Genomic DNA, 25634 nt, shown 5'->3' with positions numbered 1-25634 from the left:
AGAAACTGCAGAAGACGTAGATTGCAGAAGGGCATCAGCAATTTCCAGTTGAAATTTTATTAGGAGAATGTGTTTCTGTTTCGGATGAAGCAAATTTAAATGTTTTCTATAAAGCAGCCACGCATTTGTAACAGACGTTCCCAGACACCAATAAAAAATTCGTATATACCACTTCCTTGAGCGGTGGTTAACTTTATAAAGTTCCATCAACATGTCCGCTAGATCCACACCTCCCATGCCTTTGTTGTAGTTAGCAACTATCGCAGGTCTTTGGACATCTACGTGTGTTTTTTCTTTTGGGTTCCAACGTTTGCAAATGCCAACTGGTTCATGACTTATATGCGATGATATAAGTTGGACCGGCTTATTGTCACATACAATATTATGATTGGTTTCACATTTCATGTCATAAGATCCTCTTCCACGTTTTTTGAGTTCCGCTTCTGAAAGTAACTGGCAGTTGCTTATTCGATTTTTACGTATAGTACCAGTAGCGAATATGCCCATTTCCTTCAATGCAATCAGAAGGCTTACTGATGTAAACCAGTTATCAAAATAAAGTTTGAAGTTCTTGTGTTTGGGAATAGTTTTCGCTAAATAGAGAACTATATCCGAGGAAAGTCCCAATCCATATGATTGACAGGTGCCTTCACCAACATACAGCGTGAAATCATATATCGGGTGATTTTTTAAGAGCTTGATAATTTTTTATAAAAAAAAAACGCATAAAATTTGCAAAATCTCATCGGTTCTTTATTTGAAACGTTAGATTGGTTCATGACATTTACTTTTTGAAGATAATTTCATTTAAATGTTGACCGCGGCTGCGTCTTAGGTGGTCCATTCGGAAAGTCCAATTTTGGGCAACTTTTTCGAGCATTTCGGCCGGAATAGCCCGAATTTCTTCGGAAATGTTGTCTTCCAAAGCTGGAATAGTTGCTGGCTTATTTCTGTAGACTTTAGACTTGACGTAGCCCCACAAAAAAATAGTCTAAAGGCGTTAAATCGCATGATCTTGGTGGTAACTGCCCATGCATCCCGAAAAATGCACTGTTTGGTGTGGTTTGTACGCTGGTGGAATCATTGGACCGTATTTTTTCAAAGATGCTGTTGGACGCAACGTTACGGTGAATGGCGATCGCTATCGTTCGATGCTAACAAACTTTTGTTGCCAAAATGGAAGAACTGAACTTGGTTGACATGTGGTTTCAACAAGATGGCGCTACATGCCACACAGTCGCGATTCTATGGCCATTTTGAGGGAAAACTTCGGAGAACAATTCATCTCAAGAAATGGACCCGTAAGTTGGCCACCAAGATCATGCGATTTAACGCCTTTAGACTATTTTTTGTGGGGCTACGTCAAGTCTAAAGTCTACAGAAATAAGCCAGCAACTATTCCAGCTTTGGAAGACAACATTTCCGAAGAAATTCGGGCTATTCCGGCCGAAATGCTCGAAAAAGTTGCCCAAAATTGGCCTTTCCGAATGGACCACCTAAGACGCAGCCGCGGTCAACATTTAAATGAAATTATCTTCAAAAAGTAAATGTCATGAACCAATCTAACGTTTCAAATAAAGAACCGATGAGATTTTGCAAATTTTATGCGTTTTTTTTTAAAAAAAAGTTATCAAGCTCTTAAAAAATCACCCGATACAAGTCCAGACGTTCCAGCACGCGTAAACATTTTCAACCCCCATTTGTGAGGCTTAGCTGGATTGTATTGTTTGTACGTTGATCGTCCTGTAAGCAAAAGTAACAACAAAAATACGGATACAACACATGTGTAAGCACATATGTACCTTTGAACGCAATTATTTGCTCATCAACGCTTTGATGTTCTTCTTGAGGAAGTTTATTGAAGTTTTCTCTGATGATATCGAGCAGTGGACGTATCTTGTATAGCTTGTCATAATTTAAATCTTCTTTTTTAGGCTGCTTGCTGTTATCATTAAAATGTAAACACTGTTTAATTTTGTCAAATCTATTACGAGGTATTGAATCTGTTATAGCGGTAAGCTTAATATTTTGAGACTATGCCATTTTAAATTGGGGTAGTTTTAAAACACCTAAGTACAGTAGAGTACCAATATATCGTCTTATTTCTACACTGGTACATTTAAGTTCAAGGCCCAGTTCTTGAAGTCCATACAAATCAGTTTGCTGCGTGATCAAATCAATAGCACGACAGTCAAAAAATTGTGAAAAATATTCCACGGGCATCATGACGTCGTGAATTTCCAAGTCGACATCTGCCTTCCATACACTTTCAGGAGCTTCAAATGGCTTTGATCTCCATTTTAATGCCTTCGAATCAATTTTTTCAATGCAAAACCCTTCACTAGAACAAGATTCATGCTCGCTGTCTTCCGTAATTATATTGTCAAGAAGTCCGATTTCTATACTTTCCCCTCTTTCCATAATCCCTTGCAAATTCTGCTCCAGCACTGCAGACACATCCTCTATCTCATCACCACTTTCTTCATCAGTTGAAACATCCCAATCGAAGTTTAAAATTCGTTGTACGTCCTCATTTGACAAACCTTTATCTTGAGGCCTCATAACTAAAGTCATGGAAATTTTATACCACAATTGCCCAAAGTTGCTCACAAGCAACTTCGCATATGTAAAAATTACTCACCTGATGTTGGTTTAAAACTAAAGAAATTTTCTTGCAAAAATATTTCACTTAACAATCGCTGAAAAGTAGTTCATTTACAGATTGATAATTTTTGTTACAATTATTCAAAAAATTCTCTCTTTTAAAAATGTACTCCTTCATGTAGAAATAAATTTTCGCCGACACTGCTGCAGTCTTTATCAAATTGCTTTGCTAAATGATTTACTAGTGATTTTTTTTTTGATCACACCACGTGCTGACTCATAAGACTACCGTTATCATATCGGTTCAATAAACAAAAACAAAAATAACGCTGGTGGTAGGCCTATGAACTAGCGAAATTGCCCTCAGGCAACATTGGGGTCGAAAGGGTTAATATTCCTAATGTTATGTATGTATATAACTTTTATGTAAATACCATTATTACTACATAATTTATAATGTAACTTACCATTTTTCAATTTGCAAGTTGTAATAATGTCATTCATCAATTCTTTATTTTTCTGTAAAAACAAAAACAAAATATTTCCAATTATTACAAAGAAAGCGATTTTCGGCTATAACCGAGCAAGCGTACCCTAATAAAGAGGAAGAAAGCGATTTTCATATTGACATATGAGAATGGCTAAACCGAGCCGGACTAAATTATTTGAAGTGTTCAGGAACTCAATAGAATAAAGCTATAAGGATAACGATGAATATCACATGATATGGAATGATGAACGTTGTAAATAAGAACAAATTACACACGTAAGGAAGGGGGAAGTTCGGGAAGTATTTTAAAGTGTAAAACTTCAACCAGAGGTTTGGAATCCAAGCAAATTTATATATACATATACTATATATAACTCATACACTGTCCGACATATCCGACATAAGGTTTGTTAGAAACGCGAAAATCATTATAGGCAATATATGAGCTTTGGGTGTAGGATTGACCCGATTTTATCTATTTTTGCTAGTAATTTATACTATTAACATGTCACATACTAAAAAATGAGATAACTCAAATATTGGCTGATATATCCAGCATGAAGTCACCTGAAAGTTCGGAAATCTTTATCTTAGCTATGTGGGGGCTTAGGGAAGTATTGACCCGATTCAACCCACTTTTGATTCACAGAATTTCTATCGTCAGTGAAGGTTTCTCCGATATTTTCGCTCCAAAGTCAACTATAGACACTGATACCTAGGGGCTTGAACAGTTTTGGGTGGATTTGGACAATTTTGGTTCATAACGTGGCATACTTTAGAGGAATTACTACTGCAAAATTTTATCCCGTTATATTATATTAATTACTTATTGATTTGTGTACTGGAAAATGAAAGAATCAAGTGGAATAAGTGGAGTTAAAGTTGTGTTATATGGGAAGTAGGCATGGTTATAGTCCGACTTTGAGAAGAGTGCTACGTATTAAATTTAGTCAAAATCGGTCCCGATATATGTAATTTCACCAAAAAGTCCAATTTTCACACTGGATCCTATGAATATGAACATTAAACTTATCGTAAGGCGGGGCCACAACTACTTTTTCAAAATTTTTGCTCACAGTTGTCCCTTGCTACTACAATACCTTGTGCCAATTACAGTTTTACTTACATATATCTTAATTTAGTGCTTAGTTATGGCACTTTATAGGTTTTCGGTTAATGGCATTTTGTGCAAGTGGCAATGGTCCAACTACGCCCATCTCCGAGTTTTGTTTTATTTTAAGGAACCTGCATACCAAGTTTCGTCAAGATATCTCAATTTTTACAAAAGTTACAGCTTTTACGGACAGATGGACAGACAGGCAGTCACCCGGATATCAATTTTTCTCGTCATCCTGATCATTTATATATATACAAGCCTGCTATATATCTATATCGTTTAGTTTTAGTTTTAGGTGATACGTACAACCGTTAGGTGAATAAAATTATATACTCTGTAACAACTGGTTGAAAGAGTATAAAAACATTTTACAACTTCTTTTTTAATTTGAGCTCTGTGTATACGATTTAATGTCACGTGGCCTGACGTTATATTCAAATGTCATTTGACCCCAAAATAAAACCAGTATTTTCGTTATTTCTTAATTAATTCAATAAGTTATGAAATTTTCAAAGTGAAAGAAACTGCGAAATTTCTTTCGAATGTGGTAAAGGAAGAGGAAAGGTAGAGGACCAATTTCAAAATCTATGTAAATATAATAAAAAACTAATATTGTTTCGCAATCAAATATTTCATAACAAACAATATCATAGGCAGATAATTATTTTACTTACTTCCCAAATAAGTCGAAAATCTTGTTGTTCCACACGAAGCAACTCACAAGTGGTTTTCGTGACAACAGTGCTATCTCTTGGTAGTTCGTGTAATATGGACTCCCCGAATGTAGCGCCCACACTAAGATTACACAAAGTTACTGGTGCCTGTAATTAAACAATAATACATAGTTCTTAAATCTATGAATTCACATATACAAGTATAATGAATTTGTCGAAAATAATTTTATTTCGATATTCATTAGATATCATCAAGCTAATTTTTATTATCTAAGTGCAGCTTTTTTAACAAAATAAATCTACTTTGTAACATATTAGAAAATATTTTAATTTATTTAAATAACAATTTTATTAAAATAACTCTCTTATAAAGCGATGTACTTATATTGAGGGGCAGGTGGTTGGGGCCTAGCTAAGCTATAGTCCAATTTCCACCATTTTTGAATGATAGTGCCACAACTTAAAAGCACGATTTGTTCTAAGTTCTACTTCCGATATTTTCATTAATGCATGATTTACATTTTGTAAAATAATCTAATTCAATTCAAAACTGTGTAAAATAGTGAGTATAAAGGGTTATCGCCCATTTTAAAATGCTAATGTTATTACATAAATTTCATTTAAATCGGCATAGTCGTTGGTGTAGTATTTGGTAGTGACATATTTGTAAAAGATAAATATTTGTAAAACTGTAAACGGGGGAAGTCAATATTCGAATGTCGTTTAATTAAGAATTTTTTGATTCGCATAGTTCGTATTTACTCTTTTTCTCGCATATTTGATAGAAGACTCCTATTGTGATCTTATGGTTACGCTTGATTTCACAACTGATTTGCCAGACCGGGGCAGTTAAGCATTCAAGTATGCTTCGATGACTAATTATACACACACCAGGTGGTACATACATATGTATGTAGTGTGTAGAAGTAGTCACGAGTATTACGACGGTGTTACGACGGTGTTACGACGTGTGCCATAGCGATTTAAACATCTGTAAGTGCAGTCAGGCACCAATCAATGCATGTATGCACCTCTACGGCCAACGCGATGGCTGGCTTACAAACCCTTACAGTTGTATAAAACAATGCTCGCGTCAGCATCGAAGGGGCAACATGTTTATTTAATTAAGCGTGCTATTTCCTATACGTGCTTAGCAAAATACTAACTAAACGCATTTTATTTAAGACAATGTAAGTATATACAAATTAAATGGCAATTTATTAATGAGTTGATTTTTACATTTTTATTTTTATAATTGTTAGATGAACAAAACTTTTCATGAGTTTACATACATATGATTGGCAACTTATTACATACATATTAGAGCTCCCACTCCCGGAATGTTTTCGAATTCCCGGGATTTCGGGATGTCGAAATTTCATTTCCCGGGATTCCCGGGAAAAACGGGAGGAAATAAAAATTGCTATTTATTGCTTATAAATTTAAAAAAATTAAATTATTTTTTTATTTTCAATCAGTTACATAGATTCAATTAAGTATGCCCATGTTCTTCGGTTCTTTATAATAAAAAAATTATTATTTAATAATAATTATGATTTCTTATAAATTGAAAAAAATATATAATTCACTTTTTATTTCGAATCAGTTACATGAATTAAATTAAAAATATACCTATGTATTTGGTATTATATATACATATATTATTTTGTCAAAAAACAAATAATAAAAATCACAGATCGATTTCTGTAGGAGCTAATTTTAAATAGTATTTTAAAAATACAAGCGCATCCATTGTTTCATCGTTTAAACTAGATCTGATTTTAGTGCAAAGGCTTCCAGACACTGAAAAACAACGCTCGCATTCGACACTAGTTGCTGGTATTGTCTTTAAAAAATTACAAGCAACCTCCAGATTGCTGCCAAGCCCGCCACCCCCAGGGAAGTAAATTTATTTCCTTTGGTACCGCTTCCTCTACTGATAATGAGACATCTCTTTTTAAAACGCGAGATTCTTTGACAGTTTCTTGCAACCTTTCCTTCAACGTTTTTTCCTTTTCATTTTCGATTATTTTTAAATCAATATCGCGAGTCTCAACAAAAATCAGTGCTGTAACTTTGATCAAACAGTGTTATAAAGTACTAAATTCTTACTAATTGTTTTTTGGCAATGTTCATCTATTGTAAATACAACTTTGTTTATGAAAAAATAATAATTAACAGCGTTTAAAAAAAAAATCCCGAATATCCCGGGAAATTAATTTTAAATCCCGGGAGGAGTTTTAAGTCCGGGATCCCGGGATTTCGGGAGCCCGGGAGCCCGGGAGTGGGAGCTCTAATACATATACATATATATAAAGAAACGTGAAATATTTCGTTTACTTACTTTGGCATCGGTCTCTGAAGCATGGTAACGAACTTCAAGTGAACCACCTAGAACGGCGTACCAAAAACGACCCTGTTCACCAGCACGAAATACTGTAAAAGTAGAAGCAAATAGTTTTTGATATGAAATATACAAACTAATATCCGATTATTCATCTTTGATTTATTAAACCATTTACACATGTGGTTTCTAAATGTAATGTTAATAAAAAAACAAAACAAAATTAACTTCGGCTGCACCAAATTTATAATACCCTTCGCAGGTGAATTTTTTATAGCATTAAGGAGTATAAAAATATTTTTATCCTCATTTTGATCGGTCAGTTAATATTGCATTTGCATGCTACTCGTATAGTCGTCACATTTGAACTATTACTTTGAAGATTGCTTCTTTGCCTTAGACAATGATCTATGCCAAATTTCGTCCAATATCGTCTTGGTGAGAAGAGGATATTTGCAAAATTTCAGATCGATATTTCAACAACAAGAGACTAGTTCGCATATATACAAACGGACAGACGGACAGACGAACATGTCTAAATCGATTCAGCCCGTAACGCTGATCAATTACGGTATATGTCAATATACTTTGTAGAGTCTCTGATATTTTCTTTTGGGTGTTACAAACTTCGTGCCAAACTTAATATACTATATATAATCAATCTTAATTCGACTCAACCAAAGATGCAGAATTTTTGCGCTCATATTCCAAAGGTTTAATGTATAACCTTATTAGGGTTTTCAACTCCACTCAGTTGAATTAAGTACTTCAACTATTTTTAGCCAAAGTTTTATTTGTGATGCCAACCTTAAAAATTAAAATTTGAAAGGTAATTAATCAGCTGAAAATGAAAATTTAAACAATTCAAATCAGTTATTGCTCACGAAAAGGTGAAACATTTTTAAAATGATTTGGTCCAAAAGTGATGTGTCCAAAGAAAAAGCCAGACAGTCAAAACAAATTTAAACTTCCTAGCATCAAATAATTCGAGCTTCAGAACTTAATCGAGTACAATCTTCAATAAGAGTGTACAGCCGCTGGTGTACGCCGATGATATTGATATCATTGGCCTCAACATCCGCTCCGTTAGTTCTGCTTTTTTCAGACTGGAAAAGGAAGCGAAGCAGATGGGTCTGGTAGTGAACGAGGGCAATACGGAATATCTCCTGTCATCAAACAAATTAGTACCATTAAACTGCTAAATTCACATTATTAAAAGTTATTTAAGTCTTAAACCATATAAAATAAGGAATAATTGCTTTCCAAAAATTTATTTGTTCAAATTAGAATACTTTCTACTTTTTTTCCTTTTACGCATAAAATATTGTCATCTTCACCAAATTTCTAAACGGTTGAAGAGCTCAAACAAGTGTTTCGAACCTTCCTGGCTGACGTCATTCTACAAATGATTATTTCATAATAACAAATGCCCACATAAAAATTTTAGGAACTCTGTAGTAACAGGTTGAAAGAGTATAAAAAACACAAAAATTATGAGGGTTAATGCTATTGCAGAAGCCGAGGGATGGACATGCACTCCTCAGATAGTTTTGATAAAACTGAAAATTCCTTTAGTATTTGCACGGATAGTTGCAAAACTAAAATATTGGAAGATAAACGGAAACAATTTGCTGGATATGTCAGATGAGCTATCCACATATTATATTCGTGCATTTATAAGTGTTTAAAACTCAATGAAGATTTTATCAAACCTTACCACTGGTGGGGGGAAATGAAAAGATCTTCACTGAGCTGAGAATTATTTCATTCTCTTTGTTTTATGTTGCTAATATGCGGGAATATATGTACATACTACATACACCCTTCTTACAATTATTTTGTTTTAATTTGCCTGTATTTTGAACAGGCTTTTTTGTATATTGCCTGCTTTGTAAATACAGGACTTTTTAATTTGGCCGAGCTCTAAATCCGGCTCGAAGGGCCAAAAATGTTTGATTTGTATCTATCATCAAACATTGACCTCAAAAAGGAATTTATCATTCCTTACCACTGGTGGGGGGAAATGAAAAGTCTTATATTGAGGGAGAATTTATTCATTCTAATTTTATTTTGATGTTTTCATTGCTTATATAAAATTCTTAAAACTATCTTAAATAACTAAATCATATGTGTATGTGTATATGTTTGTATGTATTGCAGCATGTTGTTTATTGCTGCTTGACATGGGGTTGTTTTCAAGTTTACAATTTAAATCATGTGTATGTGTGTGTGTTTAATATTATCTCTTCTGCAAATTTATGACTTGTGTCCCATGCATTTTTATTATTATTAGATTTACATTGCATTTAAATGCATGTGGTTGTTTATGTGCATACACACATATGTATGTATGTATGTACTTTTGAAAATAGATATTTATTTTTAATTGTATTTCGGCTTTGCTGATAAGTATGCATGTTCAATGATATTTGAACAATGAAGTTAGTAGAAAATCCAATGAAAATGTGGAACGATTTACAAACAAAGTAAAGTAGCTTTCAAATACTTAACAAATGGCTACATCAGTTTCATCCAAACGTTTATTTTCGAAAGCTAGTCAGACAATGAGCAAACAAAGAAATTGAATTAAAATTTACTTAGGAAATTTTTCTTTAATGACATTATGTATTTTAAAATTTGTAAGGATATACAAATACACAAATGTATCTTAATTTGAAGTTGTAATGTTACCTAAATAAATTTTTTATTACCTTTGGTACAAGTGATACTTTCTATGCATCGATATTTTTATTCGCATAACATCGATGTTAAGTTTCGATGCATCATATCGACGAAAACATCAATGTTTTTTTTAATGGACAACCTTATGTTTAACATCCTCAAGTAGCATTGTGTGATTGACTGTGTTAAAGGCGTTTGAAAGGCCAACGATACTAGAATCGTCCTCTCACGTGGTGGGTTTTAGTTAAGGCCATTAGCTATCTTGGCGTTTATGAAGCTAAGTGGTGGTAGTGCTGTTCACTCTGCGGAAGCTATGTGTGTTGATGGTCTAAGTATCGTGGCCTCTAGTGTCGTCACAACTAGGGATAGCTTGAATTTCAACTCGGTCATCATATCTCTTCGGATTAGACAAAGCCTTGACAGTAGTCCAAAGCTTACTCACGTTGATGAAGAGTTTACAAGACTTCAGATGCTTTATCCATTTGTCCGCTAATGTTGGTTTACCATTTGCCGAATCCCCGAAGTAAGATCCCTTATTCGAGGATGACAGGGATCGGCATGACGTAAGGTGTCACGCTCATTAGTTAAAACGTCTTCTTCGGCGGGAATATTGGGTCGGAGTTCCCCATTCTTTCAAGAGGGATCAAGCGAGCGATCACCTTGCGGAATTGACGTTCGTCAACGATTACGTCCGTAGGAATGGGTATGCGGTGAAGTTGCTCTCGGTAAGTTCTGTGAAGCCGACGCAGTTAGCTTTGATAAAGTTTACGAAGAATGATGGCGCAGTGCACAATCTTGGGGCAGATTGCACAGCCGTAGAGGCAAATGGCGGAGTAGTGCATTGATAGCATGGAGCCACGTAACATGTGGTCCACTCCCGGTGTGTCTTAAGATTTGATTAGGTCTTAATATGGCTCCATCCATTGAATGTATCACACCGATCCAAACAAGGTTAGATAGCCGAAAAAACAGGCCTTTGACGGATAAAATAGGGATAATGTAGAACCGGCTGTTGTGAGAACAGGCTTGCAATAGGGATTGTCGCTTAAGCGGAGTGGTACCTAAACGAGATTGACTATACCTTGTTCAGGGTATAACTAGTTAGGAACAGTCAAAATCGGGAATCAGATCACTATACACTCTCATATATATTGTCAATAAATCAAAATCCACATATCGCAAATCATTAGGGCAATTCACAGTCTGGTGCAAATGGTCTTGCATATTTGCAATTGCAAATTCGCTGTACATTTTGTTAGTGTAAAAGCAACAAGATTCCTCGCTCATTTGCAATTGCAAATATGCAAGACCATTTGCACCAGATTGTGAATTGCCCTATTATATTAGGTATGTAAATGTTAGGAACGTATGGATCAACTTCATCATTATTAGCACCAAACCATACTAGATATTAATCGATTTGACATAAAGTCAACCAACGATATAGAAATCAGTATATTAGGCACAATTTAGGGTCTGGGCCAAATTTATTGTGTACCTTTCACATTGAACGAATTATGCTAGAAACATTAAAATCTTTAGTGTTGTATATGAGAGCTCTCGAAATTTATCGGCCGATTCTACCAATTTTCAACACAGAGATAAATATTGTAGAAATATCTTCCATATTGATCGGTAGGTATACCGGAAATAAGAATATCAGTATGTTGGGTATATGATGCATAGAGAAGGTATTGAACTAAGCTTATTAATTTTCAATACCGGACATTATATCAGAAAGTGATTATTTTCGATAATGAGAACATTCATATTCAGTATCCGGTGTTTGAAAAGGTATACTCTGGTTTCGTTCATAATTAGATGAGCATTGCCATGCCTTAAAACCACCGTATTTTACTTGTAATATATTCGCTGACGTTTGATGTACATATCTATTGCAAAGTGAAAGAGTCCGATGGAGTTTATAATGGTGTTATATGAGAAGTAGGCGCGTATTTTCAAACATTAGTTTAAGAATATATTATGTACCATACTGTATTTAGTGCAAGGACCGGATGAAACTATCCACATTATTTTATAATCATATAAATAAACTTCGTTGGCAAAACCTACTGTGCAACATGTTGATAAGAGCAATACCGCATGGTTGTTAGGCCAAGACCAATAAAAGAGAAGCCACACATAAGCATATATACTTGTATATGTACACATGTCAAACAGTTTTTTGTATTCCAGTGACAACGAGTGATAAAACTAATTCTGAAGTCTGATTGGTCGCATCTTGTAGGACAAAAACAAATCGTAAGAGTCAGTTGTTTCATTCCTCATTTTATGATAAATAAAAAAATTAATTAGCATTAAAATGTTTTAAATAAAATCTCATTTAAATTTATCATAGTGTATTCTATGAATCTATGAACTTTGAGATTGGATATACCATACTAAAAGAGATATTTTAGTTTTTAAGCTTACATGTCACACCCTTTTCTAAATCCTCATAGAAGCCGCACATAGCTAACTGCTGCAATGCCGAACTGGGCAGACGACACAGTGGCTCCACGCGTCGCAGACGACAGGATATCAGTTCAGCATCGCGTAAATTGCGATCACAAGGACTGAAAGTACATAAAAAGTTAAAAGTATTAAAATAAATTTTCATATCATGGGGTTAATAAACAGTTGGTAATTCGATTATATACATATATTAAAGATGTAAGTATTGTAGGTGGCAAATTGGCAACCGTTATATACCGAAATGTGTAATTCGTTGGGGAATTTCATATTTTGAAAGTTGATCTCTGTATAAACAAAACTTAGCCGCAAATTTGACATAAGGAATCACATTAAAGAGGATCACCTGTGATTTCAAAATCTTTGACAAGTGGGTGTGGCTCCGCCTCTATTAAGTTTAATACACATATCTTCCAAACCGATAAAACTATATCACCCAAATTAATCTTCTTAACCCTTCTTACAAAAGTGTGAAAAAGGTGACATCGGGTGAAAACGGTTTTGTTAAAAACTGCGAAAATCAATAAGTAAATACATCAGAGACATAAAATTTTACATTTGAGATGGTACGAGAAGGATTATTATAGGAGCTGGTGTCAAATTTGGACAATGTGCGTGGCACTCCCCACATTTATACTACTCAACCGATATCAACCAAATTTCATACATAACATCCTTTTGATCTTTTGATGATTCTGTATTATAGTACAAAAATGGGGGAAATCGGACTACAAGAACGCCTATGAAACGTAATTTGGAATTCCATCTGATACTTTTACATTCCAGAATACCCAGCACCTTTACCTTTAGCATGAGCTTTATATCGAAAAATTTTAAAGAATTTTAACTATTGAATATTGCGAACCCTGCAATATTTTTTTCTTGAACTTCGCATTCTTTAAAAAAATAAAGGTTTCGTTAAACCAACGTTAGTTTAACTGTTGTACAACATTTGCAGAATATAAAATGATTTTTTATCAAGTTTCCCTTTGAATTAATCGTAATTCAGTCATTTCAAAATACTTTTCTTACCTTAATGTCATATAGAAAGCGTTTATGATTGCAAAATAAACTTAAGATTTTGTATGATTCCATTAATTAGCTTTAAATAAAGGCGATATTCCCTAAATATGGACTTCCAAGGTCATCAGTTTGTACTATAAAAAATTAAAATTAAAACCGAGGAAATAGAGACAATTGGATGACATATGCGAAATACGTAGATAGTGTGGAGCCATCTATGAACAAGTCTCGAGAACGTAATAAGAAATATTAATCTTCCCACGAAGCAAATTTCAATGCAGATGAAAGCGGTATTAAATAAAAATATGTTCTTCCAGATGAAGCATCTGCACTAGGAAGAAAGAACACCAAAGAAATGTTTATGTTAATTTTTAGAGTGCGCCAACACAGAACTCAGAACCCTAGAGCTTTTAAAAACAAATACTTGGCTTGGAATACTTTACTATACTTTTTTACAAAGTAATTTGCAAGAAATCGCAATACAAAAAAGCTTGGAAATTGTTAGAAAGAAGATACGCGAAGCGAAGACTTTTTTGGTGAAAAATAAATAAAGTTTTCATATATTTGCAAGTATATATCTAGTATATATGTATACATATACATCCATATATGTCACAGACACTTTTAACAAGTGAGAGGCATTCGTTCGTTAACAAGCAAACGGAGCAGTCGCAAGCAGGCGTATAAAAATTATTTAATTTCATATATATGTACATATGTACATATTTTGGTATTCGTTCAATAATAATTTTAAAATAAATTTGTATTCGTTTGATGATAATTTGAAAATAAACAATTTGGACATTCTTGACATATACATACATATGTATATACATATATGTTTATACTATTGCAACCAGTCGCTACAGAGTATTTTAGTTTTGTTCACCTAACGGTTATGCGTATCAGCAAAAACTAATCGAAATAGATATAGGGTTACTTGACTAAAAATTGAGATATCTTGGTTAAAGGTGGTATGTCCCTTTTTACCAAAAAAATTTTCGAGCTCGTAGATGAGCGTATTCGGACCACTGCCACGCCCACAAATCGCCATTAACCGAAAACATATAAAGTGCTATAACTAAGGACTAAATTAAGATATGAAGCTGTAATTTGGTACAGAGGACTGCAGCAGCAAGCGGCACCTGTGGGCCAATTTTTTTTTTTTAAGTGGGCTTGACCCCGCCCTCTTACAAGTTTAATGTACATACATATCTTCTAAACCACTTAACACAGTATGAAAATGTATGAAATCTGAAGATAACCCCGTTCACTCCCCATATAACGGTACTATTAAAAACTTCTAAAAGCGCGATAAATCAATAACTAAACACACCAGAGATTCTGGTCGATACTACCCCAACTTCCATATATGTACATACTACATACATATACAAGTATGTAATGGTTTTCGCTTCTCTAACAAACCTTATGTGTCTGTCAGTATAGGAGTTATGAATAGTATACATATGTATGTACATACTTATATTTAAATTGCTTGGATTTCGATCCTCAGGTTGACGTTGTAAGTTGCAAGAGTATAAAATGTTCGGTTGCACCCGAACTTAGCCCTTCCTTACTTTTTTTTAACTGAAAATATTATTATTTGAAATGATGGTTTTATATTTATTATTAAAGACTTTGTAGATTTTCGAATTAGCTGCAAAGCCTAATGAGCAATATCTATAAGTAGGAAAGGATGCAACCGAACATTTTTTACTCTTGTAACTTGTAAAAATCACACAGGCATACTATGTATTATCAGGAAAGGATTCTCTCTGAATTTCAATTGTATTTCTCATACATTGACCGTTATTTCGGTCAAAAGTCAACTATAGATACTGTGGTCCACATATTTGGTACCAAAGAGCTTGAACAGTTTTTGATGGATTTGAAAAATTTTTGGTCATAAGGTGGCATACACTAAAGGCATTATTCATGCCGTTATATTAATTACCTCTCGAATTCTGTACTGGAAAGGGATAGTTGTATTAAGGAACCCACATACCAAGTTTCATCAAAATATCTCAAAAAAAATTTGCGTGGGCGCAAACCAGCGATATGTTGAAGGACTTCGGCAACGGAGTCTCTCTCTGACCACGAATCCAACACCGAATTTGCGCTCCTTTATATGGCCACTGTAGTAAATGCCACAAGAACATACTCCCCTCGGTCTTTGTCCCGTCCATCGCATTTCTTGGACTTTGGGACATCAAGCAGCTGGGCAGCTTCACATTCCCAATTAAGGGACCGGACATTCCAGGTGCAAACCCAGCCCACAACCCTGAGGAGGGATGGTTCGCCTTCAAACGGATGTTCTTTGGCTATCCAGAGAATACTTGGTGTAAGACCGGAAGTCGTGTATATGTATATAAAATAATCGTTTCTAGCCACTCCGAAGTGAATGGCGCTCAGAGAACTTTCCTCACTTGCGTAAACTTCTACACATGACTTTATCCTGGGATTAGAGCTGTTAAAATATGACTATTTGATGATTTTTTTTTTAATTTTGTATTAAAGAATACAATATTATCTTGGTATCTCAACTGGAAGTATTCTTGTTCATAGTATTAATGATAGATTGGTAGTGATATGTGCCAAACTGTGATTTATGAGATAATTTTTTTAAGGAAATATTGTTTACGCCAATGATGAAAAATGTATTGATTTGTTTTCTCCAATAATTCACACATTCTCCTAATAAAAATTAATGACTCTGACGAAATTCGTTTAAAGATTATTGATTATTATTGTATTGTCAATTACCGAACCAAAGAGTATATTATAAATTTTCATATGTTCATAAAACCATAAATTATTTATGTATTGATACTTACCGTTTGTCCATCGCGGTAATCCATTCCATCGCCATTACTTGCGGCGTTTATATAAATTTGTCTCCACTATTGAGCAATATTATTGTTTCTGATATTACTTTTCGGATGATAGAAAATTTGTAAACTCGTACGATCAAATTATGTAAATCTTCATGTTTTCATTTGGTGATTACAATTCGGGATGAGCACGGTTATTATATTTTGTATACCACAACTAGCATTTGACATTACTTTTTATGAGATACTAATTCCATTGCTTCCATTCTAGTCGTAGCTTTGTGAGTAAAAATTCTTGGTATGTTACGAGTATAACCCTACCAGTTGTTACAGTAATTATTGTCGTTAGTACTATGTCTTTATTTGTTTTAGCGAGGTTCGGTCAAGCTATTCAATACGTTCAGATAAACTGACAATGTTTTTGCCTAATTGATATCACCTTTTAAATGTATGCAATCGTTCGCGGAACATCAGAAATTTTGGTAAATGCTGAAAATGTGTTATTCATTTTATCTCCTGGAGCCGTAAAGTAGTTTCAACTGCAATAAAGTATGAAATTAATAAAACCAAAGCTTTGTCGTTATTTGAAATAACAAACTTAAGCTGGGTATGCTATTTTGAACATAATAAACTGAATAAAAGTATATTATTTATACAACACTGGTCTTTTTATTTCAATTACAATCAAATACACACTAAGACGCATCATCTCTAATTCCAGTGAATGAAATCGGTATATTAGAGCAAGGATAAGCATAATATGTACAAATTATTGTTGAGAATATAGGCATACCAAGAATTGCGGTTGACAATGCCCTTGCTCGTTAACAATTAAGTGTATAGAGCTTACAAATTCTGTCGGTATAATTGTAACATATAAGATTTTCGTCCAACTTTACATATGTACATACATATCAGCTGTATATAAGTATGTATATAAACTTACATATATATGTATATTATACTTATACATAATGATGAGTGCACTCGCTTTAAAAACTCGCAAAAATATCGCACTTTCACTTGATCATTACTTTAGTAACGTTTCATAATATAAGTATATGCACAAATGTATGTATGTACATACATACATATATGCATAATAAAACATTTGTTTAAAGTCAAATAATTGGATTTTTGAATTATCACATTATTTGAATTATCACATTATTCGCACTATTTTTTATCTCATTTTCCATACATTTTATTGTAAATATTTACAAATCTGTGTATTATTAGTTTAACTTTGAAATATTAAAATGGTATTAATTGTTAATGTTTATATATACATTTACTGAAAGTTCATTACTAACTGAACTTAATACATCCCGTATTTTTGCTTTTACACCACAAAAGTTGGGCACACCAAGCCATTTAACACACAATTGCATTTCAGAACTCACCGCAGTCATATGAAGCAGCGGAAAACCATACTTATATTGTATTACAGGTTATAAACTCACTATAGAAATTATTGGCGCCTGTTGGTGGATGTACCAGTAAGATATTAATTGTTCAGGGGTATTTGCGTAAGGTTGCTTATTTGAGAATCATTAATTTGTGTTTGCCTCAGAAACGTTTTTACAATAACGGTATTTTGTAAATGTAATTTGTTTAGTTCCCGAATTGCTATTTGGCACTTTTGTTCAATCTTTGTTTTTGCTCAGATAGTGATTAACCGTGGGAAGTTCCAACTTGATTGTCAGTTGTTTCGCAACTGTTGCCATATACACTTTGAGCTATTGCTCTTCACCTTACCCTTTAGAGCTTTTAAAAACATCCCCTAACAAGAAGTTTATTGTATAGTGTACTCTACCACTCTCAAATAGGACGAAAAGACTGAAAGCTTTTATTCACAATATATTAACGAAATATACAATTTATAGCCTAATCCATTCTATATTGTATACATATGTATGTACATAACATACATTCATAATTTGGCTCTAGTAGCGCTTGCATCGCAGTTCTATTTCTAATGTTAATTTTGTTATCCTTTAAACAGTATCTCAAAATTTGAGCAACTTCCGAACGAGTGCGGGATTTGTGCGTGAGCTTTCTCTACTCTCGTAACATGTAGCATGACATTTTCTTCACCCAAAACTTGCTAATAACACTTATAACTAACTACTATAAATATAGCGGTGTTCAAAATATTAGGAGCGTCCCTGGAAAAAATATTTGATCCAAGAAATTAATCATGCCAGAACGTAAATACCAACCACTCTTACAGTCGCTATTTGCGCTGTTCGAAAAAATAGGAGTGTCATTTACTGTCAAACAAATTCTTTAAAAATTAAGAAGTATAGAAAAATTCGGTTTGATGGGATTTCTTAAAATTTAGCTCGGCTTATTTTAATTAGTCTATAGAAGAAAACACGGACGCGACGAAAAATGTGAAATCTTTAAAAATCTTCGAAAAACGGTAAAACTGATACAGAACAAGTAAGGAAGGGCTAAGTTCGGGTGTCACCGAACATTTTATACTCTCGCACGATAAAGTGATAATCGAGATTTCATTATCCGTCATTTACATATTTTTCAAATACCGTATTTGTGTAAAGTTTTATTCCGCTATCATCATTGGTTCCTAATGTACATATGTATATATTATTATACATATACAGGCAGGTTCTGGAATTCACTTCCGAGTGAATATCTAACAAATTCGTTTTCAATCCGACATTTGGTGTTCTGTGTTTCACTTTCACAATTTCAATTCCACATTTTTTCTAAAATGAATTCCGAGTGAATACGCATGTTCTGGAAAACGAATTCACAAGAAAAATGTCGGTTAGCATTCACTTCAGTTCGAAATTGTGAATTTGGTGCGAGCAAATATGTAAGTAAATAAAAACGCTTGATTATTGGAATAAATAGAGATTTAAATATATTGTTTTAAAACTGTAACAAGCAATTAAAGTTAAATATTATTTTTATAGGGGTAAACATAAGAATGCGGAGCAGGAAGCGATCCTTGTCCACTTCATGGAGTCGCATAAAGATATCGCTCGAGGCTTTGTTAAGGGTGACAAAGTAAAAGTTGATGCCCTATGGAAAGAGGTGGTGACAGAATTAAATCTTCATGGTCCACCACAGAAAGATATTTCTGGTTGGAAAAAGGTAAGCAAATAATTTTTTTTTATACTTTAGCTAATTTTTCTTAATTTGAAATAATATTTCAATAGGTTTGGATGGATTGGAAGGCCTTCATAAGGAAAAAAGTTGCACACAACAACTTAGAAGCGAGGGCAACAGGAGGAGGGCCATTTAACAAGCACATCCTCACTCCAACTGAAGACGCAATAGCCCAATTATGTGGTATATATACCGTGGTGGAAGGTATTCCCAGCACAGCAGACTTTGGTGTCCCTTCCGAAAATTGCGATGTGCCTTCAGAGATTTCCAGCGATGATGACAAACTCCCATCTACAAGCAATTCTGCTCGATTCCGAAGACGTGAGCCTATGGTAACCGACCACTTAAGGAATAATGTCGGTGAGCAGACAGGTGCCTTGAAAAGTATTGTAGATGGGTTGCAAGAAAATATTGAGGCCACAAAGGAAATTAACACTAGCATTCAATGCCTTTGTGAAAGAGTAAAAGACTTGACTGAGGAGAACAAAAGGCACCATTTCGAAATGGAGCGGCTGCGACAAGAAGAAAATGAAATGAAATATAAAGAGTATGAATTGACGGAGCTAAAAATGTATTTTAAATACCAGTGCAAACCAAACAGTAATCCATAATTTCCTCTTTTATAGTTTTTTAAAAAGTATAAACACAGCGATGTTTTTTTTTTACAATAATAACTTACCTTATGACCGTACCTGTATTTAATCCATTCATTTACAATTTTGAATTAAATGTTTTGAGTTTTTTGAAATTAGTGAATTTATAATATTAATAATTTATAATATAGATATTAAAATTAATAAAAAATATATTGATATTAAAATTAATGACAGAGAAGGCATCAGATGGAATTCAAAATAGCGTTATATTGGAAGAAGGCGTGGTTGTGAACTGATTTCACCCATATTTTGTACATGTCATCAGGGTGTTAAGAAAATATTACATACCGAATTTCATTGAAACCCCGAGATATGGTTTTTGGCGCCACGCCCATTTTCAATTTTTAAAAAAAGCCTGGGTGCAGCTTCCTTCTGCCATTTCTTCCGTAAAATTTAGTGTTTCTGACGTTTTTTGTTAGTCGGTTAACGCACTTTTAGTGATTTTCAACATAACCCTTGTATGGGAGGTGGGCGTGGTTATTAACCGATTTCTTCCATTTTTGAACTGTATATGGAAATGCCTGAAGGAAACGACTCTATAGAATTTGGTTGACATAGCTATAGTAGTTTCCGAGATATGTACAAAAAACTTAGTAGGGGGCGGGGCCACGCCCACTTTTCCAAAAAAATTACGTCCAAATATGCTCCTCCCTAATGCGATCCTTTGTGCCAAATTTCACTTTAATATCTTTATTTATGGCTTAGTTATGACATTTTATAGGTTTTCGGTTTCCGCCATTTTGTGGGCGTGGCAGTGAGCCGATTTTGCCCATCTTCGAACTTAACCTTCTTATGGAGCCAAGAAATACGTGTACCAAGTTTCATCATGATATCTCAATTTTTACTCAAGTTACAGCTTGCACGGACGGACGGACGGACAGACAGACATCCGGATTTCGACTCTACTCGTCACCCTGATCACTTTGGTATATATAACCCTATATCTGACTCTTTTAGTTTTAGGACTTACAAACAACCGTTATGTGAACAAAGCTATAATACTCTCCTTAGCAACATTGTTGCGAGAGTATAAAAATAAAGAAGCACTCAGGCGCTCTAATGAAATGATGGCAATTGCCCTCTCCTACAAAAAGTAACCCGAGACACCTGAACGAAAATGCAAAACCACCACAATATTTTGTAAACAGACGAATGTAAGGTAATTTTGTTTGGTGGCACTGAGTCTAGGCAATATGTCCGTCCTCCTCCACATACTGAATATAATCCGGAATGCATTAAGAAAACTGCCAAACATGATAGTCTAAAAGTGATGGTATGAGATAGTTTCTCGTACAACGGCATTGGACTAATCCGTCTATAAAAGAAACCATGGACATGTAAATTTTGGAAAATATTGTTATATGCTGAGTGGAATACACCTTTAAAGTTCATAAAAATATGACTCGAAACATACAAGTAAATTAGCAAAGGAATAGTTTCGGGTCAAGAGAGTTGAGGTCAGACCGTGGCTGCTTAGTCGTCTGATGTCATTATTTAATTACACAGTACACAGTACACAACGTTAATACTTTGTAGCGTGTCCAGAATTTTTCAAAATTCCTTGACATCGTCGGGGCAAACTCTTCACTAACATCTGACACCTACTTTGTGGAATTGCGTACCACGTCTCCTCGATAGCAGTCCAAATTTTTGATTTTTTTCATAGCAATCTGCAACATTTATATCGAGGCTTTGCGCTGGGCAGCGCATGAAGTCAATACTTTCGGTATAGACTCTATATTTTCGGTATAGAGCCAATTCGTCATTTATTAGTTGCGTGCTTTGGATCATTTACATATTTTTTAAGAATGTTGAGGTATGAAAATTGGTCCATTCTAAAATCTATACGCACTCACAAAAGGTTCCACTATCATCCCAAACTATCACGTTACCGCGGTGCTTATCGGCTTTTGTGGTGTATTGGATTTATATGCCTGACACCTGGGGTGAACAAATGTTTTGCCATCGGATCCAACACGATTCATCTTTGTTTCATCGCTCAAAGTAAACTTTTCCAAAATCTGACGTCCTTTTCTAAATGTTTTTTAGCAAAGTTTAACCATGCTCTTATGTTTCTTTTGGACAGCAATGATGTTTTTCGATTCATTCGTCCTACCAATTGAGCATCATTGAGACGACTTCGTACAACTCTCCTGGATACGCTAAATAAAAATTTCTCATTTAATTCAGCCATATCTGGGAGATTTAAAAGGATCAGTCTTGCTTTCCTGATGATGGCTTTTTCAGCATGTTCCGCTGTTTTACGTGCAGGAGCTTTGCGGATTTTTTCTTTTTTTCAGCAAAATAGGATCCCTTTTAACAAAATTTATTTCCTTGAACAATTTTTATCCATTTTAATTTTTACTACAGTTAAATTAAGGTATTTTTCTACGACTACCAATTAGTAATGAATATTTGTACAAATAACTAAATGTGTGCAATTACTTTGTCCAATTAAACTTCGTTAAAATGCGATTGTAAGCAGCAACATTAAAAAATAGTTGATAAAACTAAAAATTTTAATAATTTAATTAAAAAATGTGCTACTTCTCTGTCTTCTCTGCCCATGACTATAGATGGAGATATGTACATATATTAGGTTGTTTTTTTTAACTATTAATTTTTTTCAATCCCCTCACGAAATTTCCTTGGAAATACCCTAAAAAAAATCCCTGAAAATTTTAGCCCTTATTATTAACATTAAGACCTGGACCAAGCCATGTAAACATTTTCCATAGAAAATACACTACAATCGTGATTTTTTATCTTTAAATTCCTACAGATCAGAGGTATTTTATGGCATCGCTTTGATTTTAGACGCATATTTCTCAGAATTGTTCACTCTACAAAAGAAATGTCTATGCAGAATTGTTCACTCTACAACATTTACTTGCGCATTTGACCCATGTTAATGCATGTTTGTAATGCACAAGAATTCCTTGCATTTAGTTGAATTTACCAAATTTGAGTAGGCAACACTGCTCAAAAATGGCCGGTATTTGCTATTTTTTGACAGATGTCGCTTGCCTCCTTTGCGCTTGCAGCATCAGAGGTAAGCAGTTTTATATTACTAATTAAATTAGGTTCAAGTATATTAACATAAACAAATTTTAATATTTTTAGATAGCAGAAAATAAACAACGCACAGTTTGCTATCCATTTTTCTATTATTCTTAACTTTTTCGCACACTTTTTCCGCATTATAATCAATTATTACTTTTAATTTCACTCTATTATCTTTTAACGTTTAATAATAAACGAATTTTTTCGTAAAATTTATATTGATTATCCAAAAATACCAAAAATGTCTATTAATAATTTCTCTTATTCTTTTTTATTTCACTTTTTTTTTAAATAAATAAACAAATTTCACTATCAGCTGTCTAAATGCACAAGTCTGCCGTCTGTCACCATAAAATTGCAATGCGCCTTAGCATTGCTTAAGGCGCATTAATTGTTCTCGTCTGTCAGAGCTATAACTTGCATTAACATGGGTCAAATGCGCAAGTAAATGTAAATTAAGCGCGCTAATGCATATTAGCGCTGTCGTTTGTCAGGGCTATTTCTTCGCTTTGTTGCTTAAGTATAAATTGTCAAGCAAATCGAGGAAAATTTATTTTATCAAATACATGGTAATACTGCGGCCAACAGATCTTAATGATATTTAATTTGGTAGCACAGGTACATGCAACGCTCTGCTTCTGTTAGCAGCATAGACATTCAGTCGCCGCTTTCTGCTACTGCGTGTGTTTTGCAAACAAGTAGGTATTTTTGTTCGCGTTGAAAAATATTTGCCAATACCACTTTGAGCATATTGATTACCCTTTTTAACCATGGCTTTCGTCAACGAAGCGCGTATTGCATTGAGCCGTATAGGAGTGATTTCTGGGCGCCAACAGGTAATATAAAAGGCTGCACTTTCAAATAGGAAATTTTGCTAAAAGTAGTTTTCGACTATGTACAGTGAAAATATGACTCGGTAGGAATTTTGTTATTACATAATGCAAAAATGAATTCATTGGTTGAAAGCTATAATTACTAATATAATTCAAATATACTTGCTTAAAAATTGGTATTCTAAAAAGCAGATAAATACATAGTTTATATGATTGTTTAATATTATATAAAGGGCTAAAACAATTACGAAAATCCTATTTTGTACATGTCTCACACATTTCAAAACTTTTATGTACAAAAGTATTGCTGTAAATCATTTGTGGCAAGCATATTATTTCTAAATATACTATTCAATATTAAAAAAATATATAAACATGTATGTATGTATGTATGACTTTAGCTTAGATCACTCACTACGGGCAAATATTTGGCCCAGCAAGTGGAAACCGTGGAGATAAAGGAACCGCAAATCAAGACTTTCCAAATCTACCGATGGAATCCAGACAATGCTGGAGAAAAACCTTACATGCAGACGTATGAAGTGAATCTACGTGAATGCGGTCCCATGGTTTTAGATGCTTTAATCAAAATTAAGAATGAGGTTGATCCAACATTAACTTTCCGTCGATCATGTCGAGAAGGAATTTGCGGATCATGTGCTATGAATATCGGTGGTACAAATACTCTGGCATGCATTAGGTGAGCAGTTGAAGAAATTTTACGTTTTAGTATGAAGAATAATTAAAATTTGTATTTATTTTTAGCAAAATTGACACAAATCTTTCAAAGCCGCTTAAAGTTTATCCCCTCCCACACATGTACGTGGTTCGCGATTTAGTGCCTGACTTAAATAATTTTTATGAACAGTACCGTTCTATTCAACCTTGGTTACAAAGAAAGTGAGTTCATTTAGCTATTTGTAAACCAGTTAATATACGACATATTTGTTATAGGAATGAGGTAGCAGAATCAAAGGGTAAAGCGCAATATTTGCAATCTGTAGAAGATCGTTCCAAACTTGACGGTCTGTATGAATGCATTCTTTGCGCTTGTTGCTCAACTTCGTGTCCATCATATTGGTGGAATGGGGACAAGTATTTAGGACCAGCTGTATTGATGCAAGCTTATCGTTGGATTATTGATTCTCGAGATGAAAATACCACGGAACGTTTGAGCAAGCTTAAGGATCCCTTCAGCGTATATAGATGTCATACAATCATGAATTGTACACGTACTTGCCCTAAAAATTTGAATCCTGGTCGTGCGATCGCCGAAATAAAAAAGTTGCTGTCTGGTATGGCAAGCAAGCCAGCACCAAAGCTCGACACAGCGGCTCTACACAAGTAAATTAACCATATCGCTGCTACTACTATTTATATATAATTATTAAAATATAATCATATAAGCAGCTTTGAGGAAAGTTTTAGTCGATTTATCACTCGTGATTATTTTCGAATTTGAGGTTTGTTCTGTATTAATGTATAATTGATCGAAACAGAACTTATTCTTGGAGTATTATTCGGAAATATCTATAATACACTGTAATTTGAAGAAACCAAAATTTATGTGTGTATGTTAAATAAAGAACGATATAATTGGTTTTATATAAATTGTTATATTTCAGTGGGTATAAGAATGTGCATATATGTATGTACATACTTACATACATATGTGCATGTATACTATACACTATATAAAACAGA

At 34.0% G+C, this 25634-nt stretch overlaps 3 protein-coding genes across 6 annotated transcripts in view; 2 read left to right on the top strand and 1 right to left on the bottom strand.

Moving 5' to 3' along the window:
- The window catches only part of LOC120781211 (rap guanine nucleotide exchange factor 4), a 33399-nt gene extending 15453 nt beyond the window's left edge, over window positions 1-17946 (bottom strand). For 2 of the 4 annotated variants that reach the window (XM_040113331.1, XM_040113334.1), the window contains exons 1-6: window positions 17644-17946; window positions 16244-16779; window positions 12345-12487; window positions 7230-7321; window positions 4886-5032; window positions 3072-3123 (exon numbers count right to left, since the gene is read on the bottom strand). In XM_040113331.1, coding sequence (XP_039969265.1) covers window positions 3072-3123; window positions 4886-5032; window positions 7230-7321; window positions 12345-12487; window positions 16244-16278 — 469 coding nt within the window. In that variant the 5' untranslated portion in view covers window positions 16279-16779; window positions 17644-17946. Of the gene's footprint in view, window positions 1-3071; window positions 3124-4885; window positions 5033-7229; window positions 7322-12344; window positions 12488-16243; window positions 16780-17186; window positions 17374-17643 lie in introns of those variants that run through there. The other 2 variants (XM_040113332.1, XM_040113333.1) reach the window with 2 other exon arrangements.
- A 946-nt stretch (window positions 17947-18892) lies between these two features.
- On the top strand, window positions 18893-20036 carry LOC120781281. Its single transcript, XM_040113477.1, has 3 exons — window positions 18893-19082; window positions 19183-19363; window positions 19429-20036. Coding segments are annotated over exons 1-3 (744 nt in total). The 5' UTR covers window positions 18893-19080; the 3' UTR covers window positions 19990-20036.
- Window positions 20037-23737: 3701 nt separating this feature from the next.
- Window positions 23738-25535, top strand: LOC120781242 (succinate dehydrogenase [ubiquinone] iron-sulfur subunit, mitochondrial). The gene is made up of 4 exons (XM_040113382.1): window positions 23738-23933; window positions 24332-24630; window positions 24696-24830; window positions 24885-25535. The coding sequence occupies exons 1-4, from the start codon at window positions 23868-23870 to the stop codon at window positions 25276-25278; spliced, it is 894 nt and encodes a 297-aa protein (XP_039969316.1). The 5' UTR covers window positions 23738-23867; the 3' UTR covers window positions 25279-25535.
- Window positions 25536-25634: the final 99 nt, after the last annotated feature.

The sequence above is a fragment of the Bactrocera tryoni genome, unplaced genomic scaffold (genome assembly GCF_016617805.1).
Source record: "Bactrocera tryoni isolate S06 unplaced genomic scaffold, CSIRO_BtryS06_freeze2 scaffold_517, whole genome shotgun sequence".
Lineage (NCBI taxonomy): Eukaryota > Metazoa > Arthropoda > Insecta > Diptera > Tephritidae > Bactrocera > Bactrocera tryoni.
The sequence above is the reverse complement of the archived record's forward strand: the minus strand, read 5'-3'. Positions and strand labels throughout refer to the sequence as shown.